We start from the raw sequence: 18,812 nt of genomic DNA on the forward strand, positions 1-18,812 counted from the left end.
CATGATCTCAGGGTCCTGGGATCGAGTCCCGCATCGGCTTCTCTGCTCAGCAGGGAGCCTGCTTCTCTCTCTCTCTCTCTCTCTCTGCCTGCCTCTCTGCCTACTCTGTCTGTAAAATAAATAAAAATCTTTAAAAAAAATAAATAACTGTGTGTTAATTATAGCTTTGTTTCTTTTCTTTCCCTTTGTGTCTAAATATTTATGTGCACCTTGAAAGATGTTACATACACCCCTCAAGCTGAGCCAAAGAAATACAGAAAGCAATTAGCTCAGGAATTCCCATTTTAACCTCCAAATCATTGTCTTAATAGTAGGCACTGAGTGCCTTAAATGTGACTTAAAATAGGCACACTTTCATAACTCAATCTACAATGAAAGATACAAAGGTCAGGGGCTTTGGGATCTGCTGTATTGCCAGCTCTCTGAACTCTGTTTAGAACATAAGGAGCATTCAACAGATGTTTGTTAAATGATTAATAATTGAAAGGATCTAACAGACTTCAATAAGAAGCTTCTTCCACAATTTCTAGAAATTAAAATTTGTACCACTGTAAACAGAAATTTTAACTTTCTCCTATTTTTACTTACAATGGCTTAATCTTCTATCCTTAAATACCTAAAATATATCAAATGCATTCTGGAGTGTTTCAGACAATAACAAAGCTCCTTGAAGATATTTTTTTTCATCTTTTACTTAATAAAAGATGGTATTTACTGTTATAGCATTTCTGCTCTTGGGACCTACAATCTAAGAAAACACTAGACATAACAGTAGATTTTGCAAAAAATCTTAAATATATTAAAAACTTGGCCATTGTATAAAAGGTGGTCCTAAGACACCGTAGGTCTCTATCAGTGTACTCTTTATGCAGCTCTTACCAGTTTCTGGCTGACAAAATGTATATTGGCTGCTGGAAGAAGACCCCATGTTAAAGTCTTCTGGACTCTGCACTTCTTCAACAATTAGAGCTTCCGGATTTCCAGTTTCTTCTAACTTAGGTGGCTCAAGGGTAACAATATCAGAATCATCACTGACAGTTCCAAAATAGACATTGTCTTCAGATGACTTTGCTTCTTCTCTCTGAGGAATAATTGTAAAGACAGTAATTCAACAATTTTTTGAGAGCCTTATATTTTCTACGTAGCTCAAAGTATACAACAGTACTTAAGTACTGTGGTAATTTGGGCTTAAAATAAAAGATATAGGAATCCTGCCCAAAAGACAAAGATGACAATAGCAGGCTCATCTTTTAGTTCAAATCACCATCGAACACCTTGACCAGTCTTTCAGAATTAGAATACACTGCTGCCTAATCATTGTAGGCTGCAGAAGATAAGAAGCCCACTATTAAAATCAAGGACAACAGAAAAGAGAGGATTCATTTCTCACTAATCCCATGGGTTTATTTGACCATAACTCTGTAGTCAGGAAGCCCATAAGACTCATAACAAATTTCCATGGTTATATATGTAATAAACTTCAATAGCTATGCCATGTAAAAATCATCTAGTTTTATCAAGAAGTCAAGTAAAGCGGTGCCTGGGTGGCTCAGTGAGTTAAAGCCTCTGCCTTTGGCTCAGGTCACGATCTCAGGGTCCTAGAATCGAGCCACGCATCGGGCTCTCTGCTTTTCGGGGAGCCTGCTTCCCCCTCTCTCTATGCCTACTTGTGATCTCTCTCTCTGTCAAAAAATAAATTAAATCTTTAAAAAGAAAAAAAAAGAAGTCAAGTAAAACATCAAAAAACAAGATTTAGGTTGTTCTCAAATTTAAAAATGAATCTTCCTTTTTTGATAAACCCTAATAAATTATTTCTCTACATAATTCAAGAATGTAATCTATTTGCAAAAAAATTTATTAGAGGGTAAATGAAAAGAAATTCTTTTGTAATTACTTCGATAAATTAAAAGACATCTCACTTAAGAGTTTAGAAGACAGAAGCTAAACTCTAATAATAAAAGTGACCAATCTATGGAATCTCAAAATTTTTAATAAAAGTTATTAGTAATTCGAAGAGGAAAAGAACGCACAACTAGAAATGGAAGCTTTAATTATTCCTTAGTATTCACTAAAGAATATTGCTTATCATGTATCTACAGAGTACAACACAAGTTTACCTCAAGTGCTGACTTTGTTTCCTCCAAAGCTGGATAAGCAGTTTCTCCCATTAACACTGTGTCATTCTGGCTACTCTCTGATATAAAGCAAAGATCAATTCAATCAGTTACACTTAATTGAGTTTTTGTAGTCCACACAGATTATAATCTGAGTACATAAAATCTAGTCCTATTTTTTGAAGTAGATTTAATTAATTAACATATACTACAGTTGCTAAAAAGTTCTCTCGCAATTGGCTTATATATAGTACTTTCAACATAATCCAAAATGTATTTTTTAAAGTATTTTATATTAACACTTTCTTTACTGAAATAATTCATTCCTTCAGAAGAGATAGCAATGGATAAAAATACTCCTAGTAAAATATTTCTCTTAACTGAAATTGCAAACTGCTGCTAAAAAGATCTTTATATTTTAAATATAATTATTTGAAATTGTCAGAGGATAACTTTAGATATTGAATTCCTTTAGTATCTACTAAAAAAACAATATAAATCTCTAAGTAAACATAATCTTTACAATACAAAAGTACCGAATCCAGTGTGCCTGTAAATACCTGTTAATATGGAAAACCAATTTTCAGACGTCTGATGTTACATTTCCTACATTCCTAAAAGTAGCACTATTCTAATGACTGTTAATGCTTGGTAACAGAAAAATCAAAACTATCTTCAAATTATGAATTTTTTGCAATAAAAAGGATTATTAAAAGGATACAAAAGAACACAGGAAAGCAAAATAATGTCACTATTGCAAATGTATTTTATAAAAAACTCCTCAAAGGAAAAATGTACCAAAAAAACCAACTGGAGTTTATAAAATCATATTTTAAATGAAAAAGTCTATAAAATTGAAGTTAAAAATATTAAAACGTGATAAACATATATAAATTTTATGCATAACAAAGAACATATACTAAATGTTAACAGCAGTTATCACCAGATAAAAAGAATTAAAGGTGACTTAAAATTTTTTTTGCTCATTATTTTTTTTGTCATGAATGTGTATTTCTTATATAATTCAGCCCCTCCAAAAAAAAAAAAAAAAAGGGAGAAAAAAAGAGAAAAATTACCCCATTCATATGTGTTAGAAAGCCCCTAGCAGCATATTAATCTGAAATTAAGACACTTCAAAGAAGATGTACTTGGGTCCAAGGACTCCCAAGGAGTAAAACTCCTTTTACATATGTGAGTATGGGCATTTCTTGGGAGAAAACATTCACAGCTTTCAGATTCTGAAGGAGATCTCTGACCTATCAAAGATAAGAATCACTGTTCAAAGGAGAATAATCAATACACAGGCTGAAAACAAGATTTACAGATATAATCTATGGTATTTCTAGCCATGACCCATATACTTTATTCTCCTGAGGAAATGTTCTGTTTACATTTACAATGCAGTTTTTAAAGAAGCTTAAGACGTAATTTAAAAATGAAGAGTACGGCAGTTAAATGCCTTTTACCACCTCTAACCAAAAGTAATGTGAAGTGTGATGACAGATAACTAAAGAATCTGAGTTTAGTAAATCCCTTATGACTAATTATTTTGTACATCACTAGTCTTAATCAAGATTAGCAATATTTAGTTACCGGTTACAAGTGTAGTATGAAAGAGTTATACAGACGCCTAAATAACACACTACAGCTATCAATAAGCAAACCCCTGGACAGGTCAGTACCACTACCTAATCCACACCAAAATTCTAGTCATTCAGCGACCTGATCATTTAGATTAGCTAGAAAGGCTGCCCACCTAGAAAAAAGGCAAGACTCGTACTGTCGTTTCCACATTCTATTATTATTTTAAAACAAACAAACAAACAAACAAACAAACCAGACTCTTTTTCGTATCTTACCTCCCTGCTCTGGCTGCAATACTTGTAGCTCCTCTTGCTCTAAAGATGTACATTCTGGAGTGAGCTCACAGCTGTCACTAGTTGTACCATGTTCAGAATTCACCATCTCTGTATCAGACCCCTAAGAAAAAAACGATAATCAGTTCTATGTCTATCAGCCACTCAAAGTTGATTATTACTACATGTAGATACTTCCACTGGCCAAAGTCCTAGATACTGCCATTCTCCGAAGGGAGCAGTATCTAATCTGACTACCTTTTATTCAATTTAGTCCATAAAGGTCTATGGCAATGAAATGGCAGAATGGAATCGCAGGCTTAGATTCTAAGAGAAGTTAGCCAAGTCAAACCCTCTACTCTATTTTATATGCCCAAGCAATAAATTTGATCCCAGAGGATAAGTTTTTAAACTAAACTTTAGCTGCTTCTGTTATTTTACCTCTACCCAACATTTATGAAGGTACTATGCAAGGCATTTTGCTATGTATTATGAAATATAAAAAATTCAAATCCAAAATTCAAATTTACAGCCTATTCAGAGAAACTTTCACATTCAAATAACTATTTACTATGACAATGTAGAACTAAAAAAGTCTAAGGGCAAGGATTAAAATGAACTATGGGATTAATGGAGTAAACTTTCCCTACACAATTTTATAGAGTATTCTTTATTCTTCCAAGGTTGCCCTTCCTACTTTGATGTCAGACTGTCTTCTGTGTAATAATACAGTGGATCTTACAGTTTTTTTTCTCCTCATATCTTATTAGCAAAATAAAGTTAGCCACTAAGCTCCTTCTGTTTGTCCCCATATCCTTCTCCCAATCTTTCTTGTAGTTTACTGATCCATGAAATCAAAGGTCTAAGTTCTCCTGATATATATAACTTGAAACAGCAAAAATTAAAAGAATTCATCAAAGGAGTATGTTTTGAGTTGAATTCTAAAGAGAACTCTGAATGTTAAGACCATGGGATTGCCTACAGTGGCAGGAAAAAGAAACAGGCAAGGTTAGGGCTGAACTGGGGACTGCAGGGGAGATCAGTACTGTCCTAAAATAGCAATGAGAAAGGAAAAGGAAACACATCTATTAGACATTAGCAGTAGAACCTGCAAACTAGATAAGGAAGAGGGATAAAAACACAAGTATGATCTACTCTATGACCAGATATCTCTAATACAGAATACCCTATTGACACACTTGGCTAAATGCCAGAGAGGTTTACTATCTTGCTTCATACTACAGAATCACAAGACTCCCACAGCTTCCTTGCTCCTATACTGTTAATTATCCTTGAAGGAGAATTTATTGCTATGGGAGTTGATCTACTTCATAGAAAACAGGCTAAAAATAGAAAAATCACTAATTAAAAAAAGAAAAAAGAAACCACCCCAATCTCAATTGGTAGAGCTGCTATTAAATTTTCAAATTTTACTGCAGAAAAATCATTTTTTGGTCAATGTTGATTTTAAGAAGACATAACTAGCCATGTCTAAATCTTAAATTATCAAAGTAATTCTAAAAATTACCACTTAAACTTTTTATTAATCAAGGAAAACAAGACAAGGCTAAGAGCCCCTAAAAACAAACAGGTAATCTATAGAAAAATCCATTAAAACTTTACGATATAGATGATTTTTAACTTATTGCTTCTACTCATCAGTATTTTTATGATTTTTCTATAGTAAACGTATGTTACCAGTGTGGAAAATAAATTAATGCTTATTATATACTAGTCATGTAACATCATACTTCCTTAACAAAACTCCTTTTTTGAAAGCGTTCTAGCCATAGTCCTTTTTCAATCAAGTTCTGTTAGCAACATAATGTAGCATAACATATCCAAAGTAGAACACATGTTCCCCATGCTCCTTTCTGGTTTAAATGCAGGCTCTGATATTTTCTAGTTACATAATCTTGGGTAAATTAATTACCCTCTCTAAGTTCTAGTTTCCTCAACTATGAAATGAGAATGCAAATCTATACCACAGAGGTTATTTAAAATTCTATGAGATTATAGATAAAAGTACAGGGCCAAAACAATAATAAACCCTCAACAAATATTTGCCTACTTTCTCGAAGCTGAGAAATGTACCACATAACAATGCAGAAGACGCTGGCTCATGAATGAAGAGTTTTCAGCAGTAAAGTTTAATGTGGGTGGTAAAATGTCCAAGCTAAAGACAATGGAACCTCAGGCTTCAATGCAGCAAACACTGGCCTTCAAAAAACCCAGGTGATACACTGTAGTATTACAAATGGCCTTATAAAAAGTATTAAACAACATACCTCATGATTGATGACAGTCCAGCCACAAGATGAATCACTGTCACTGGAATTTTCAGACATTTTTCAGGTCTACAAATACAAAAACATATTGTCATGTGGGGTACATTTCAAAAAATTCTATAGGAAGCACTATATGTGCCCAAGCAGGAAAAGTAGCTTACTGCCTGCCTTCCAGGTGAAACTGAGACAACCCACCCATAGATTTCTCATACAGGATCTATTAACTGCATACCTGGATGAACAAATAGAACCAAACTTCGAAGACATCCTCCTGAGCTAGAATAGTACAAACAGTCACACTGTAGAAATAAACAAGCTGAATATGAAAGAAGGATTTGGCCACACAGGACAGAAGGGAAAGGAGAAGGCAATTTGAATGTGTGGGTAAATCAAGGGTTGAGAGACCAAATAGGAGAGTGGAAGAGCTCCCAGGCCAAGCAAAATGAAGTCTATTGTGTTGGCAACATGAAGCAATTGAGATTTTTCAAGCAGGGCAGAAACATGATCACAGTTTTTATGAAAATAACGGTGTCAGCAATACTCCACCTAAATTAAAATGGGGGGAGAAGACTAGAAATTGGTTAGAAACTTGTGGTCATTGACAATAACCTAGACTTAAGTCCTAACCCAGCAAATATCCTGGTCATTCTACCTGGTTTATTTTCTCCTTTCTATCTGAAGCTCCTATTTAAACATCAAAACCAAGCTAATTAAATGGAATCTTACTGGCTTTGTTCTATACATTTAAGTCCTATAAATACTTCTATTATTGTACATACATTGAGAACACATTAAACCCAACTTGATGGCTGGTGTTTTAATTGAAAGCTCTACTGCAGAAAATTTAATATGGAACCAGTGGTCAAATAAGAACAGGGCAAAAAATATTGGTCTAAATCTTCCATCAGTGACTCTGAAAAAATTAACATTTTGAAAGGAGAAGGTGTTGGGGTGCCTGGGTGGCTCAGTCAGTTAAACATCAGACTCCTGATTTCAGCTCAGGTCATGATCTCAGGATCATGAGATTGAGCCCTGCATTGGGCTCCATGCTGGGCATGGAGCATGCTTAAGATTCTCTCTCCCTTTGTCCCTCTCTCCCCTAAAAATAATAATAAAATAAAATGAGAAGGTTCTTGGTCACTAAGAATATAAAAATTAGCATGTTTTCAAACAAATTATTCAAAATCTAAAATAAGACATAAAGATGACTGTGAATTTTACTGTCATGCTAAAGTTCACCTGAGATCACTCAATTACATGATTTCTTACTTATAACTGATTAGGGCCCAGACAGTTTATAACTATAAATTTAAAGGTAAACTATTACAATACAATACATGTTTTCCTTCTTAGCACAGAAGACTATCCCAAAGGCTATAGTCTGTATACCTTTGGGTATTAACCAATTTTTATGTCTTAGTAATTTTATTTCAGCATTCCTCATTAAATTGACTATATAACTCCCAATTCCTCATTGAACTAGTTTTTATGAGTTAAAAAAAAAGTTTGATACATTACTATTTGTACTTAAATTCTTTTACAACAATTTGAAAATCATGGGTAACATATGAGACCACACGAAGACTGAGCAGGAGGAAAGGAGAATGGTCAATGAATGAATAGAATAAATAATATAAGTGATTATAAATAATATAATAATATAGATAATACAAATATAAAGGAGGTTGCAATGTTTAAGACATATGAGAGACCATTTTTTTACCTGAATTAATTGCTAAAATTTAAAAATTAAGAAATCACAAAAGGTAAAGTTCTGTTTCCCCATTTAAAAAAATGACACTGGCGGGATTCCCCAAAAGAACAGAAAAAGCATTAGAGAGCAAAAACAAGGCAGAGACAATTAAATATGAAAGTTCTAACCAAGGCAATTAACCTAGTATGAGTGGAATATTAAAAGAAAATCAGATATGAATCTTTAAAAGTGCATATATTAAGATGAGGAAGCAATTAAAGAGCCCTAAATGTGCGGGATACAAGCCATCAGCGCAATACTCCTTGGAGAAGATAAGCACCTACATTTAACCAGGACTGATGAGGGGGAGAAAACAAAGCAGACGGGAGGGGGTGGAAAGATTTTAGAAGACACGAAAGATTTTTTTAAAAAGGACTGAATAACCAGACACATAAGAGGGAGAGAGTGTTGGTAGGATAACTCGCAGGTGTCTGGTTTAAGTGACTGAGTAGTTGGAAAAACCATTCTATATGGAACAAGAAGTAAAATAAAGAAAACTGGTTGAAGCCTAAAAAGCATTCTTTCTCCACCATGTGAAAGATTCGAACCTCTTCTATAAACTCACATTCTCACTGCTGCTCCGTCTCACCCCGAGACTTACCAGTGCTTTATTTTGTTAATAACCCTCCAAAATTTGTGAATTACCAAACCCAATCAGAGGTATTTAATGTATATATCTCCTACCCTCCTCTTGGTAACTTCTATTAAACATTCCTTTTAAATAGTTCCTAGCATTTGTTTTCTAACAAAGTAATCTAATAACTCAGGTGATGAAATTAACAAAGCCAACATTTCAAAATAAAGTTATATACATTGCTAAATTGGAATAACTTTAGCATATATCAGTTTTTCAAATCAAGGAGCCCACTTAAATCAGGACCCAGATTAATTCTTTGTTTACTCATCTTGAAGGAAGAACAAGTTTGACATCTAGCCCAAATGAGAAAAGGACTATTGGTCACATCACAGAAACAGTCTGGATAAGTAAAATTCACAGACCTACTAAAGAATCCTTTTAAGTCAGCAGTTCTCAAAGAATTGGGAACACTGTAATTAAAGCAAAATTTTAAAAAGTAAATTTCTGAGCCCTACTCTAGACACACTGACTCTAAAAGCTGCCATTATATCTGAAACTCCTCACTTGTCAGTGATCTTCCTAAAATGATAATTTTATATATTACTCCTTTAAAATGTTAAGATTTTCATACTGGTTTTGTTGCTGTTGTTGTTGTTGTTTTTTTTTTTTTTTTTGGATAATGCCCAAAGGTGCTGTATATCTACTGCTTATTCTTTAGTAGCATCTTATCCTTTCTCCACCCATTCCCTCTCCCCTCATGATTCTGATTCCCCTAAAAGGCTTCACTTTCTCAACTGAGGCTTTGCAGATATTCTGATCAGTTCCCTACCCCATTACCTCAACCCAAGCCCCTGTGTCCATCCTTCCATTCTCAAGTAATGCATTACTTTTGTGAACAATTCCCTGACCCCACCCCCAAAGACTAGTATCTTTCCCTAATCTACTCCTGGAAAGAGAATGTTGTGCTATAGTTGCTTATTTATCTATCAAATATTCCAAACACAGCACACTGCTTGACACATATTAAGCACTCAAAAAGAAGAAAGGTGGGATGCCTGGGTGGCTCAGTCAGTTAAGTGTCTCACTTTGGCTCAGGTCATGATCCCAGGGTGCTGGGATTGAGTCCCACATCAGGCTCCCCGCTCAGCGGGAAGCCTGCTTCTCCCTCCGTCTGCAGTTCCCTCTGCTTGTCTGAGCGCGCCTGCTCTCTCTCTTTCTGACAAATAAATAAAACCCTTAAAAAAAAAAAAAAAGGTAAACAGACTTCTGGATGATGATACAGTTAGTAACACAACTCTAAACTATTCCTTAAGAAACTCAAAATTCTAGAGGAACCTCTCATTATTTTGACCAAAGGCAAGTGCACAAACCCTTCCCATTCTAAGAGCTTTACTAATAATTTAGAAATATGCAGAGTTTATGGGAAGTAACAAAGTCATAAAAAATACGATTTCTTTAATCTCTTTAATCAGTCATATATATCCAATTGCTTCTTTAATTTAATTTCTTTAATCAGTCATATATATCCAATTGCTTAGGTTTCTTGGGTATTCAAATACAATCTATACAAACCGAAAACCACTTCCTGCTGTTCTTCCTGTTTTTGGTATCTCAGAGAACAGCATTAGTCAAAAACAATCTGGCTATAAGAAAAAGCCACAAAATATCAGATTAAAAAATCTAGATTTAGGATAACTAAATCACCGTGACCCAAAAATCCAGGGAAGTCTTCTTAACCATTCCTGCTTCCACTGCCTAACCCAGCTTCATTTCCCACTTCAATTTCAGTGACCGCTCCCTAATGGATCTCTACCTGTGATCAATTCCCTTCCAGTCACGCCTCTGTAAGTCTGCCCACACACTAAAGCTATTCTAAAATATGAATCTGATCATTTAAACTACTGAATCACACTCCCTTCAGGATAAAACCCAAAGTCTCCAGAGATTTCAGAACAGGCGACATTATTTAAATTGACTCTTCACTTCATAATAGATCCTAAGGAACATTTCTTCACAACATTTAAGATTTTATATGTAGAACTCTACGCAAGAGAATGATAATACATATTACAGACATATGTTTCAACATAGCACATACTGGGGATAACAAGATATAAATTTACTCCATGAAGTCTCATCTCATTTATGAAGCTACTAAGAGCATAAAGGCCAATTCCACATTGATATAATCACATTCTTCAGCAGACAGGAGGCCTAAGGTGAATGCCATTTTAAATAATTCCTTTATCCATCTGTACAACATTTATTGAGTTCTTAGCACTTGCTAGGTATTGAAAATACTATATACCAATATATAAAATAGATAGAGGAATCTTGCCTCCTGGGGCTTAAATTCTATTTGTAGTAGACTACGCTGAACTTTATCTGAGCCCTGTGTTCAGGAAAGCAAGGAACACTGAAAAATCTCCCGGTCCTGTTTTGTCTTCTGACAAATGAAAGCAGCTCTCTGCTCAGCAGGGAGACTGCTTCTCCCTCTCCCCTCTTTGTCTGCCTGCCACTCTCCCTGCCGGCGCATGAGCACGTTCTGTCAAATAAAATCTAAAAACAACTAAAGTATATTTGAGCAACTATTTGAATACATGATGAAATCGCTATGCAGTTAACCTGGGGAGAGCTTTTCTGTCCAAGCAGCAGGTACAAAGTTGGAACGAAGGCAGCCTGCATGTCTGAGTATCAGCAGTGAGGCATGTGTGCTAACAAGAAAGTAGGAAGAGAGGAGGACAGAGAGCTAACAGGCAGGGGATGGACCATGCAGGGCCTTATAGATCCTAAGACTTTTTAGCTTTTTACTCTCAGCGAAACTAAAAGTCACAAGAATTATGAGGAAAGAACAGATCATTCTGGTAGCCTTATTGAGACAGCACTGTGGGGGACAGCAAGGGCTGAAGCAGGTAGGTCATTTGCAAAGCTACAATAATCCAGCTGAGAAATAATGGTGGTTTGATCCAGGGTGGTAGCTGTGAAGACAATAAGAACTGGATAGATAATATGTATTCTGAAAGTACAGCTAGCTAACAGCACTTCCCAAAATACTGAATATAAGGTGTGAAAGATGACTCCTGGACTAAACAAATATCAAAATGAAATTGCCACTGAGACAGGAAGGCTTCAAAACCAGTAAGCTATGAAAAAAAACAACTGGTGAACTGTTTTGGGGCATTAAACTTGAGACAGCGATTACCAAATCCAAGTGGAAACACCAAGCAGGAAGCTGAACCGAATTTAGGGGAGTTATGGGTTAAAGATGTAGCTATAAAATAATTTAGGTGGCAGTTGTCAAAAGTAGTAATACAGCAACAATATTAATTTTATCTCATAAAGTACAACTGGAGGTGCCTGGGTGGCTCAGTTGTTAAGCATCTGCTTTCAACTCAGGTCATGATCCTAGGGTTCCGGGATCCAGCCCCACATCAGGCTCCCTGCCCAGTGGGGAGCCTGCTCCTCCCTCTCCCACTCCCCCTGCTTGTGTTCCCTCTCTGTGTTTGTCTCTGTCAAATAAATAAATGAATCTTTTTTTTTTTTTTTTTTTTTTTTTAGATTTTATTTATTTGACAGATAGAGATCACAAGTAGGCAGAGAGGCAGATGGGGCGGGGGTGAGGGGGGAGGGAGAAGGAGGCTCCCCGCTGAGCAGGGAGCGGGACTCAATCCCAGGACCCTCGGATCATGACCTGAGCAGAAGGCAGAGGCTTTAACCCACTGAGCCACCCAGGCACCCCTAAATAAATGAAATCTTAAAAAATAAAGTACAACTGGAATGAGTGTTACCTGATATGATGGTACCCCTCAGCCTTCCTGAGTAGCTACATTTTACTATGAAAAGGGGGAAGGTTTCCTATCACCGTTATCTTCTAGAATTAGATATGTTGGAGAAGAATGGGGGCATTATTCTCCCACACGTCTATAATTCCAATGTAAGCCAACCAATGGGCTGTCAGCAAAGGTTCCAAAAGTGCTGCTGGACAATAAATGTGATCAAGAGGAGTCAGAAGCTTTTTCCAAATGCTTTTTCAAAGGCTCCCAAACTTTCACCTTCCCAAAAGGGTATCAAAATGCCTGGTTTAAACCAGATTTCATCTTAAGAAAGGGTAGAAAATCTAACACCCCAACTAATAAAAACTTTAAAAATGTTCTTTATATTCTATTTTTTGTACAATAACAGCCCTACAGAAATCGTTTAAATGAGACTACCTTAACTGAGAACATAAATACTACATTCGTTCATTCAGGCAGCATATACTTATTGAGCTAGTGCTATATGCCATGCATGAATTTTATTTCAAGTTCTAGAGATACAACACAGTGGGGTGGCAGAACACCAGGATGGCCTCTGAAGAAAGTTCATATTCTAGGTGCCACCAACAAGCAGAATATGAAGTAAGTCAGCTCGTGGCAAGTACTGTGGACAAAAATAAAGCATGAGAGGGGAAAACTGAAGGCAGGGAATTGTGGGGAGGGAGTGGATCAGAATTTTGTATAAGGTTCAGGCAGATCTCCTACCAAAATAGTGGGCACCTATTTCTCCATAACCTCAGGAGGGTAATGACCCTATGTAATTTCTGATCACCTCATGAGCAAAAACGATCTCCTTATTTTAATCTGTATTTCCCAGATAACTTAGTGGGATTGTACACCTTTCCCAATATTTATTGGCTATCCTTATTTCCTTTTCTGTAAATTATCTAATGTTCCTATGTTATTCGTTCTTAATTATCTTTATTGATTTGTAGAAGTTCTTTATAAATTGGGTCATGAAATAATTCACTATTAAATACTTATCACAAATATTTTCTTCTAAAATTCTTCAATTTTTATTTTTATTTTTTTATTTTTTTATTTTTTAAAGATTTTATTTGTTTATTTGACAGAGAGAGACAGAGAGGTCACAAGTAGGCAGAGAGGCAGGCAGAGAGAGAGAGAGAGGGAGAAGCAGGCTCCCCGCCAAGGAGAGAGCCCGATGTGGGGCTCGATCCCAGGACCCTGGGATCATGACCTGGGCCGAAGGCAGAGGCTTAACCCACTGAGCCACCCAGGTGCCCCAAAAATTCTTCAATTTTTAAAAATACCTTCTACCACAAACGTTTTTAAATTTTATGCAGAGGTAGAGGATGGAGTATAGGGTGTTCTTTAGAACACTTATATTTTACAACTTGCCTTAGAAAGTCTTTCCAAAGATTACAACATTATTCTCATATATTGTCTACTAATACTTTTTCAATTTTGGCTTTTATATTTAGCTATTTAAATTTGTATATCCAGATTTCTCCCTTTTGGTGTTAGAAATTATCCTGATTATTGAAATTCTATACTTTCTATGATTTGAAATGCCATTTTTTATTACATAAAGTTCTATATACATTTATGAATCAGTTTCTATAGTCTCCATTCTGTTACTGATCTATATTCCTTGTACCAATACAATGCTGTTTTAATTATTAGGGTATTTATCACAAGTACCCATTTTTCAACTCTTTCCTTGGTCCCTTCCTAAACATAACAACCACCCTAAACACTTATATACAAGCAAAGATTAAACTGATTGCAGGTTACATATAATACTTACTCCAAGTACTAGAATTTTTTTTTCTTCCCATTTAAAAGTCTCCCCCTGACCCTGAGAATAAACATTCTCTATAAAGTCAAAGTCTAGGGAGATATTCAGAAGTTTTCACTACCTGCTCTAACCTACCAATCACTTAGGCCTCCTTCCTGAACTCTCAGCTCATCAAAGTAATCTACTTACTGGGCGTCTCCTGAATACAGAATGGACAGCCCCACCTCCATGTCTTCACTTCTCAAGTTACACCTTTTGTAATGTTTTCTTCCTTCCTTCCTTCCTTCCTTCCTTCCTTCAGATTTCTCTATTTAAGGCTCAGCCCTCCTCCACGAAAGTTTTCCTAGATCACAATTTCCAACACAGTGGAAATTGTTGGAAATTGGAATTGTTGGAAAGTGCTGAATTTACAGCACTTACTTCTTACTTCTTAGCATATAAGTTGCCTAATGGTAGTTTATATTACTCTTTTCCCTAAGTAACTTCGCTTATTAGTGTTATGTTCAAGGCTTTGATAAAGAGCTCCAATTTTAGACCCACCCTTAAATTTGCCTCTGTTAAACTTTGCATAGTTATAATTTTTTAACCCTATTTTCAAAAGGGATTTAGAGCCACTAAAATCACTAAACATCACAATGAAGACATTGAAATAGAAAAGCTTAAGAAATGCACTATTATCCAACAATTTTACCCACTCTTCAGCTTCCCAGTAAAGTCTCCAGCAATAAGAAAAGAAAATTGACGATGCCTAATGCCACATCACCACAGCGGTCTTACCTGGTTACTATACTCCCCAACTCTAAAAACCTCTTACAAAAAAGCCTAGCAGAATCTATTAAAAAAGAAAAAAAGAAAAAAAGATGAACGTCTCCAGCTGGAGCTGGCTTCTGTGTCACCTATCCGTCTCACTTTCAGCAGTCATTTGATGATATACACTTGCATCTATCAGGAGGCCAGCCTTTCTGATGTAATACTGAAGATACTCACTGTTTCGTATTAAAGACAGTGAAATCTAGTTTAGATCTATATGCTAAGGCATTTTATTCTCTTAACTGTGTAACAGAGACAGCCCCCAAAGAAGTGCTGCAACTTAACCTTACTTCAACATAAACTCTTGGTTGTGGTACCTTGGATCTACATTAACAAGTCACCAAAAAAAAAAAAAAAAAAAAAAAAAAAAAAAAGCCTTACTGAAGTCATTATCTTCTTTCCTGAAACTGTTAGTAAGCACACATGCACTACATTTTCAAGCATCTTCTTTAGAAAAATCATCAGCAGAAATTTCTTTCTGATTTTAGTGTTAGAATAAATGAGCTTATCCTGACCAGTGGGCTTCAGTAATGGGAAGAGTTTTCCCTCCTGATACCTATCTTTGGTAAAAATATAGACATCATAATATACATTGTGGTTAGAAGAATATCTTCATCCTTGGTTCCATTTTATAATTCCTACCACTCCTTCCCTCTGTATCACTCTTCTCTTCTACTTTTGTTACCTTCCTGACTTTTACATATGTTACCTTCCAAACATTTTATGTAATTACTGGGGTCAGTAAGTTTCCTACCTTATACTTTTCCCAATTAGCTGTTTAACAAATTTTTAATGCTTTAAAAATTATTGAAAAATGACTTTAATGACTACATAATGTGCTGTTATATTCATCATAGCTTCTTACTCTATTAGCGGATATTTAAGTTGCTAATGGGTTTTTTTCATCAATGAAAAATAATGATGCAAGAAAAAAAGCCATCTAAGACTTATCAAGGCTTATTACAGCAGAGAGAATCAATTATCATATGGTTTCACTTACTTGTGGAACATAAGGAATAACACAGAAGACATTGGGAGATGGAAAGGAGAAGGGACTTGGGGGAAATCAGAGGGGGAGACAAACCATGAGAGACTGTGGACTCTCAGAAACAAACTGAGGGTTTTGGAGGAGAGGAGAAGGGGGTTGGGTGAGCCCGGTGGTTGGGTATTAAAGAGGGCTCGTATTTCATGGAGTACTGGGCGTGGTGCATAAACAATGAATCTTGGATCACTAAAAAAAAAAAAAAGACTTATTACTAAGATGGTTCTGTCACTACGTTTTATGGTAATTTGGCAAATTCACGTTTAAAAAATTATTCTGACAAGGGGGCACCTGGTAGTTCAGTTGGTTAAACATCTGACTCTTGATTTTGGCTCAGGTCATGATCTCAGGGTTGTGAGATCCAGCCCCACACTGGGCTCTGTGCTGGGCATAGAACCTGCTTAAGATTCTCTCTCTCCTTCTCCCCTCCTAAAAAATTTGACATAAATACTTTAGTAGTTAGATGATGAGAAATGTGTCTTTTTCAGGAATTAAGGAGTCTTCAATCTGTTCATTGTGGGAGGGAAGAACCTTCCATTGTATTTGTTTCCTTTTTTCAAAGTAGTCTAATCTTAAGTGATAGGTCAGTTTATAATTTTCTTTTTACTATCTACAATGTGGACCCTATTTCAGTCCCCAAATTCTAGCAATAGATAAACTTAGTTTAAGAGCACCTAGTACCCATTAGACCTTTGTGTTTTGGGAAATATAAGTACTACCCTAAGGAAGTTGATTTCAAACTTACTGGCTAGAATGGTCAGGTAAACCCTTTATTTGAAAAAGAGTAAGTTTCTATAGAACTTTTAAACTGTTACAGCAGATAAATCCTGCAACATATTTTCACCAAGCAAAGGGAAAACTAAATGGCCTTCCAAAAACATCAAGGACAAAAGATTTGACAGGCAATTCTGAATAGGGAACTAAGTGCTGTCTGCCTTTTTTATGCTCAAAACACAACACAAAAAAGCTTCCCACCATTGGTGTAAAAGGTAGAGGATGAAAGTGATGCAGAAATACAAGAGCCACTTTCACATAAAATACTTCTGAATTAAAAAAGAAAGCAAGTTTCATTGTTCTCCTATCCTCCTTCCCAAAGGAAAAAAAAAAATTTTTTTGCCAAGTTGCATCATTCAGGAATCAAAGCCTCCATTAAACTTCACTAACATGATATTACAAAATACTTTCAATATGTCATCTTTTGTTTGCCTTGTGAGAGATCAACACTAATATAAGGCTTCACAAAACATTAAGACCACCTGGTAAAATAGGCCTAAAGTTTTAAACATACAAAACTAAACCACAAAAAGACTCAAAGAAAATGGAAAATCACTTTATAATCCTGAGGTAAACACAATCTTTTTCTAAGCTTTACACAAAACCCGGAAATTGTAAAGGAAAAGATCTTATATAAAAATCATACACTTGTTAGGGAAAAATATCTGTGACATGTATGAAAGAGTTTTCAAAACACTTCCAGCATACCAATAAACCAGTAAGAAAAAGGTTAAAACACTGAGTAGAAAATTTAGCAAGCAGGGTACATGGATGGCTCAGTCTGTTAAGCGTCAGCCTTTGGCTCAGGTCATGATCCTGGGGGTCCTGGGATCCAATCCCGCATCAGTTTCCCTGTTCAGTGGGGATCCTGCTTCTCCCTCTCCCTGCTGCTCCCCCTGCTTGTGCTCTCTATCAAATTAATTAATTAACTAATTAAAACTTTAAAAAGAAAGAAAAGTCTTCAAGGAAATCTTACATAAAGACAAATTTAGCAAGCAACATACTCAATTTATAGAAAACATAAAAATAACATACAATACTGAAAAAATGCTCTAACTTACTACCAAATAACATGAAGAGAAGCAAGACTATTTTAATACCTAACCAATTAACAAAGACTAAACAAGTTAGTAAGTTAGATAAGATATGGGGAAAACAGAAACTGTAAACAGTGGAAATGTATATTATCATCCTTTCAGTGATTCGTTTTCTAAGTTTTATTTAAGTAATCTCTACACCCCACTTGGGGCTAAAACTCACAAACCCTAGATCAAGAGCCACATGTTCTGACTGAACCAGCCAGGCACCTCTTCTTTCAGTGATTTTTAACAACAAAATTCTACAGGCCGATAAGCTGTAACCATCCACCAATTTTCTTTCACTTCCTATTCATTTCATTTCTAAGAATTTATCTGATTGTAATATTCATATGAATATGAAAACATATACACATATGTGTAAGAACTGTTGATAGAACAACTTTTACAATATAAAATTAGAAAGTAGAAGGTCTACCAAGAGTGAATTTATTAAAATAAAAATTTGTAGTATTATAATTAATGCAACCATTAAAAAGACAGACTAGATCAACATGCTTTGACATGGAGAAATATCAATATATTTTTAAAAGCAAGACAAACATGTATAGTAAAATGCTATTTATATTAATTGACATGCAATACTAAAATTTTAGAGTATCTTTCAAATCTTAAAAAATACCAAAATTATATTTATCTTCTACATTTTCAGTGACCATTTATTAACTCTATAGTCAGCAGAAAAAATATTTTCTTTTCTAAAATAAAAATACAAACCCAATTTTAAGTATAGTATATGACTGATACAAATCCAATCATCTTCTGGATGACCAGTTTCTTCAAGACAAAGGGCCGAAAGGAGTCAGAAAAATATTTACTATCCGCGGTATGAGAAATTTACAGTGGAAAATTGACATTTTGATGAAAATCAGGCTTTGATGAGTCCACAATGCAGTAATTATGGTAATTATGTGATCCTATGGTTGC

The 18,812-nt window shown here is 35.4% G+C and overlaps 1 protein-coding gene across 1 annotated transcript in view; it reads right to left on the reverse strand.

Annotated features, from left to right (window-relative positions):
• The window catches only part of CCPG1 (cell cycle progression 1), a 39,099-nt gene that overhangs the window by 15,343 nt on the left and 4,944 nt on the right, over window positions 1-18,812 (reverse strand). The window contains exons 2-5 of the mRNA XM_059371960.1: window positions 6,259-6,327; window positions 3,974-4,094; window positions 2,118-2,194; window positions 880-1,081 (exon numbers count right to left, since the gene is read on the reverse strand). Of these exons, the coding sequence (XP_059227943.1) occupies window positions 880-1,081; window positions 2,118-2,194; window positions 3,974-4,094; window positions 6,259-6,318 (460 nt within the window). The 5' untranslated portion in view covers window positions 6,319-6,327. The remainder of the gene's footprint in view (window positions 1-879; window positions 1,082-2,117; window positions 2,195-3,973; window positions 4,095-6,258; window positions 6,328-18,812) is intronic.

Source organism: Mustela nigripes, chromosome 13 (genome assembly GCF_022355385.1).
Source record: "Mustela nigripes isolate SB6536 chromosome 13, MUSNIG.SB6536, whole genome shotgun sequence".
NCBI lineage: Eukaryota > Metazoa > Chordata > Mammalia > Carnivora > Mustelidae > Mustela > Mustela nigripes.